At 42.6% G+C, this 6,060-nt stretch overlaps 1 protein-coding gene across 1 annotated transcript; it reads right to left on the minus strand.

Annotated features, from left to right (window-relative positions):
• Positions 1–334: 334 nt before the first annotated feature.
• rab38b (RAB38b, member of RAS oncogene family) lies at positions 335–5,455 on the minus strand. The gene is made up of 3 exons (XM_030068259.1): positions 5,128–5,455; positions 2,486–2,766; positions 335–750 (listed from the first exon to the last, which is right to left on the minus strand). Exons 1-3 carry the CDS (start codon positions 5,354–5,356, stop codon positions 598–600), a joined length of 663 nt encoding a protein of 220 aa, XP_029924119.1. The 5' UTR covers positions 5,357–5,455; the 3' UTR covers positions 335–597.
• Positions 5,456–6,060: the final 605 nt, after the last annotated feature.

A 6,060-nucleotide genomic window follows, 5' to 3' on the forward strand; every position in this document is an offset into this window, starting at 1 on the left:
AACTGTTCCTTTAAGTGAAGCTTTAAACAGAATGACACATCATAGCCAGCCATCCCACGTATACAATGATGTTAAGTATAAATACCTTAAAAACATAAAAAACAGTATGTGCAAAATTCACACAGTAAGACAATAGCAATTCTTGGATTAGTCCATTGAAAGTGTTCAATAAACTCTTTGGCTTGTCAAGACTAATGTTAAAGAGAGTCTGCATGTCTCCGACACTTCTCTGTTGCTGTGTTGCATGGGAGGCAAACGGAGGGTAAACTGCATGACCATCCAGTCTGGACTGAGGCTGAGAGAAAAGCATTGCTCGATGACTTGAGAATGACAGGTTCCTGAAGCTCTGTCTGATTAGCACGCTACTTGTGAGTCCATGTGACTTTTCTTTACAAGCCCTGGTCCGCTTCTAATTGAGCACCATGACACCAAATGCAAAACCACAACAAACTGAATTCTTTCAACTTCTGTTGAGAAACAAAGTAACTGTAGGTGTGATCGCACCCTTAGATTTCCTTGGAAGGCCATCATGTGGTTCTGTCCCTCTTTTTTCCACTGAATCTCCATTCTGTCCCGTCCTGCCACCACTCCCTCCCTTTATGATTTGAAGCAGCCGGAGCAACTCATCTGCCTGTTGGGGTCCAGCTTTGGTGAGATGGTGTCTGGCACCACCGACTTCAGGATGTCGCTCTCTGTGGCCATAATGTGTTTGACCAGGAAGTTTGCAGCTTCATTGATGTTGATATTGTCCTGAAGGAGAAAGATGAACTGCACATTAGTATTGTTGTATAATTTAATTTTCCCTATTTTATTCCAGTTGTGCTATACTTGGCTTTTGTTATTATTCCCCCACTGGCAGACAGAGCCTGTGGATGGCCATGTTGGTCAGCCCATATATTTGTTAAACACTTCACTCGAAGCAACATTTCAAACTCTACTGGGCAGAATGCTATGAAATTTAATGAGCACATCCATGCTCCCCGGAGGATGAACCCTGTCCTTTCCTATAGCACCACCCTCAAACCAAAATTGGATATTTGCTAACTAGATATCACTAAATCAAATTAGCAAATTGTAATGATATCTGGTGAGTGCACTCCCCAAAGGAAGGTTCGACATCATCAAACACCACCCCATGCCAAAATGTTAAATCTGAAATCTGAAAAGCTACCGGGTAGATTTCCATTGAGTTTGGAAAGCACACTGATGCTATTCAGAGGATGAACCCTGTCAGCTTTGATGACCTCATGGCCTCTCCTTTAATGCCACACTATTGCATGCACCAAGGCAGTGACCGAAGGACCACTTTATGTCCGGGCATTTTTATTCTTTCATTCTCGTTTTTATTTCTGATTATTTTATTGCCTGCAAGGTATTTTGTTATTCTGTTGTGAAAAAGTGCCTAACAAATTGAATTCATCATTTAGTTATGCTTTTTTGGTTATGACAAAAGAGCATAAGCAAACCTACCCAGCAGCCAAAAAACAAACAAATACAAAAGCCTTTCATCTAAAAATGTTTGACCTATAATTTGAATGGAAAAAACTCTTACATCACAGACAATGGGAGGTTTTATGGATTCTGTTTTGAAATGCAGTCACTAGTCACTGCTTAAAACTAATTATCTCAACTGAGTCTGCGCTGCACATGATGTTCCAGCTTGATCTGACTCGCTGTCAGTACACATCCTGTACATTAGCTGTCGTGTACATAACAGCATATGAGCACTGATATGCTGGAACCTTCATATGAACTAAGCCTCATATGAATGTTATAAATGTTTTCTTACTGCTACCAAACAAGGATTCATGCCTCTGTTTGCACAGCCTACCTCTGACACCTTGGCACTTCGAGCTTTGGCTGAACCTTGCAACTTTTAACCTTTCACCTTACAGAATGTTGAGTCTTCATGCCGAGAGAAGGGCAGCTCACTTGGGCTGCTTCAACACATCAGTGTCTACAGCCGACGTGTGAATAAACACAATATTTGTACATTTTACAGCTTTGGTTGAGTCCCACTATGTGTTGTGTGAATTTAGCATACATGGAAGGAGGTGTGTTCAATCTCACAACTGAGTACAACAGAAGCACACCATTCAGACAATCTCTTATTTCCTTCCATCAAAATTCAAGTAGAGCTACACATAAACCCATTAAGATAGAGTTTTTGGTCACCAGGGAGTTGCAAAAATCAACTTCCCAATATTGCTTTTAACTTTTCACATTGATGCCTGATGGTGATCCCCCTCTTTAAATTTATCCCATGGAACCACTTTTCACGAGGATATGAAATTCCAGTTGACTCTGTGGGGATGTTTCCCACTGACTGAGGTCACCTAAGTGGGAGAAGGACTCTAATGACCATGTTGGCCACTCACAAAAAAGGTTTACCCATCTGGGTCATGTTGATAACGAACACAAAATATGCCAGAAAAGGCAGAAAAGGACTTGGCAGCCCCTTGCCACACTAAGAAACAGTCCTTACCTTGGCAGAGGTCTCGAACCACCCAACAAAGCCATTGTCTTTGCAGAACTGGTCCATTTTGATGCCGTTATTGCTGAACTCGTCCCTGCCCTGATCACATTTGTTAGCCAGCAGCACAGTGGCAATGCTCTGTCCGTTAGCCAGCATGAGTTTGGAGTCCAGGTCCTCTTTCCACTTGGTGACTGCTTCAAAGGTCGTGGGCCGTGTCACATCAAACACGATGAAGGCTCCCATGGCTTCACGGTAGTACACTCGTGTCATGTTACCAAAGCGTTCCTGACCTGTGATGAACAAACACCAACATACACAAACAGAAATCTTAATTCAGCTACATGTGAACACAGATAAACACAATACAACAGTATTAGGATAGTAGAGGACGACCTCCGTCCTCAGGGCACATGGCACTGGGAAGCACCCCTGAGCCCTTCAGTGGGCATATCCTGCTATACTGTATGTGACTGAAGGACCAGCACTTTTTTGAAGCTAGTATTAGGCCATATAAAACAGAAAGATACTTAAACATTTATCTATTCCGATGCTTAGAAACCCAATTAAATATCATTATTTAATCAGTATCAATTAGATAGGTTCTTGAACTATCCAATTGATATCAGATCAGATAATTGTGTATCTTATTGCATGTCTCTGGGGCACAGATATTAGAGGCAGCTTTTCCAGTTTCAGTATTAACCACTGGAATGTAGAGCATAATTCTGCTCTGTGCACGAGTACCAAGATTGTCAATGCTCCAGTTTAAAAGAAATTAAAGATAAGATAGGAATGTATTCAGTACTGCTTTCTAATCAGTTGGACGAGTGACTTAGTCGAGTTGTTTTGCTGCATTTTTGCATCAGCTGGCTTTCTGGGACTACATTCCCATGAAACAGCGCATACCCGTGGTCTTACTGTCACGCTGCCAGACAGTGAATGCAGCCGCTTGTTACCGTTGATAATAAGCCCACTTAGTCTGACAAAATTAAACCTGTATTTTGCCTGCCCTGCAATGAAAATAAACCTGACCTAGATTATATAATATACCTGTGAGAATATAACCATGCAGTGAAATGGGTGTGTGCATGTATGTGTGCATGTGTGCTCATCCAAGCTTGTGTGTTGTGTAGGGAGTGGAAATGAGGTGTTTGCGGAGCAGGTTAGGACAGCTGTCACCTTGACAGTCCCTGGGGGTGTGTGTTCTGCTGCTGAGTGCGAATACTCAGTGGTTCTCATTGCGTGTGTGTGTGTGCGTGTGTGTGTGTGCGTGTGTGTGTGTTTGTGTGGGTCTGTGTCCTCTTTGTTTTACATATTATGCCTTTTAGTCGAATAGGTTACATATTCATGAGACTGAGAGAGTCCAGCAGTTACGAGTTCTGCCAGAAACTTTGTGGCATTAACAAAATATCACTGCTGTTTTGCTTGTGGATAAGAGGAAATGGAAAAGCTGATAGGGCACAGATCGAGAACTTCCCTCCATTTTGTCATCATTTACTTAGACAGACCCCTCTTCAACAGCAGTGTGACTGCAGTCCTACACGCACACTTGACATTGTTACTCATTAAGCTGACTTTACAAGGTATGAATCATACTGATGACTTAGCTAACTTAGTTTAACAAAAGTCCAAAAAAGGATCTCTAGGATTTACCACTTTACCTACACATTTATCTTTATGTTACAAGAACTTAGAACACAGAGAGGAAGAGGAAGCCAGTTTGCATGTTTGTGCTCAGTCCTTACTCTCTGTGTGATGAATTTCATGCAGGTAGACATGAGAGTGTTTCTTGTTTATCGTTATATATTCTCAGACAATATTGAATCTCTGTAATACTGTAATCTTACATAAATATAATTCAATTTTGTGGATTCAAATTAAGCGTATCAAGTGTGTGTGTGTGGCTGAGTACCAATGTTTTGTTTTTTATTTAGCCTACAATGACACTCCTGTGACTAGCCTTTAAATCTCCCTCACATGGGCTTTCTCACATGATCCAGCACCATACCTTGCATGAATGACTGGATGACAGTGTGCTGGTCTTCCTGAGGAACAATTTGGCCGTGTGTGTGTGTGTGTGTGTGTGTGTGTGTGTGTGTGTGTGTGTGTGTGGGATTGTGGGTGGGTGAGTGAGAGAGAAAGAGAGAGAGAGAGACAAAGTGAGCCAGATCCAGACAGAGATGAGGAAGGTTAACACTGCTTGCGTTACTTGTCAAGGAAAGCAACATTAAATACCAAGCAGCAACTCAATAATTACACTGCATCTTAAGATTACTGAACTGTGAACCTTTGTGCTTTTACAGAATGCCAAGTTTCCAGGAACGCAGGCTTAAACTTTTTTTTTTTTTTTTTTTTACTTCATCATCATGCATTTTCAGCTTTATCCAACTGGATTCCGAATGGTTTCATAAGCTCTGGGTTCACATAAGTTTCTCAGCCCTCACAAATCCATAATGCTTCAAATGAGGGTAAAAGGTGAAAATCAACAATATCCATAAAAGCCAATTGCTGTAAATTCCAGTCAAGGCTATTGATGCTCTAGGCATGAAATAATAAATAAGTTTCCCTCTGTGTGCTTTGATGACAGCTGTTGTATGTTGCAATTTTCAAACTAACAAACATTAAAACCATTCACTCATTCATCCTCCCACCTGCGATGTCCCACAGCTGAAGCCGGACTGTCTCAGAGTCCCAGTTCAGCACCTTCAGGGCAAAGTCCACTCCGATGGTGGCTCGGTAGTTTGTGGAGTAGGTCTGGTGGACGTAGCGCCTTATGACTGAGGTCTTCCCGACCCCCAGGTCACCGATAACCAGCACCTTATACAGGTGCTCTTTCCGGGGGCTCTGCATGCCGCTGGAGGACGATGGGTGGTTGGTCATTCCCCCTCCTGGGTATCAGCGCCTTCAAACAGCTGGCTCGGGTCGGGGTTTGGTTTGGTTTTAATTTAGTGCCGGTTTCTACCTCCTTCTCTTCGCTGACCTCTGCCTCTGTGTTTCTCCCTCTGCTCTCCGCATGGGTGAGGAACCGCCCTGCCTCTGGGGAAGTGCGCTGTATGGTCTTCTGGAGGGGCCGTGCTTGGAAACTTGTGACCTCGCCTCACACACATGGGAGACGCACGCTGAGAGGCGTTTCTCGTGGAAATGTAATATCCTCTTTTTATACGCCTTCAAGGACATATGTGATATAGGCGACTACAGTGGTCGTAGTGTCATTGAGCCTTTCTCACACTGTAAATAACGTTTAAATCTCTATCGCACTGTAAATGGCTATATATTCCCGTCATATTTCTCATGAGGAGTTATATTTTGTCTGTGGTATTTGTGCATTATTCTTTAACTGTTGGAGCAATCGCCTGAATTATCTCGGCAACTCGCAAGAAAACTTACTTTGTTGGTAAGTTTATTCTCGGTCAAGAAGTAGCAGAGCCAAAAGGGCCAAGTCAAAGATGAGTAATGTAATGATTATATTTATTTTGCGGCGCCCCCCGCCCCCTTCCCCATGCTTTTTCGAGCTACAAATAAAGATGTAGCTTCTGTGAGTTTTGTTGAGAGACTTTATAGTGTAGGTAGAGAGAGATATCAAC

The sequence above is a fragment of the Myripristis murdjan genome, chromosome 14, assembly GCF_902150065.1.
Source record: "Myripristis murdjan chromosome 14, fMyrMur1.1, whole genome shotgun sequence".
Classification (NCBI taxonomy): Eukaryota; Metazoa; Chordata; class Actinopteri; order Holocentriformes; family Holocentridae; genus Myripristis; species Myripristis murdjan.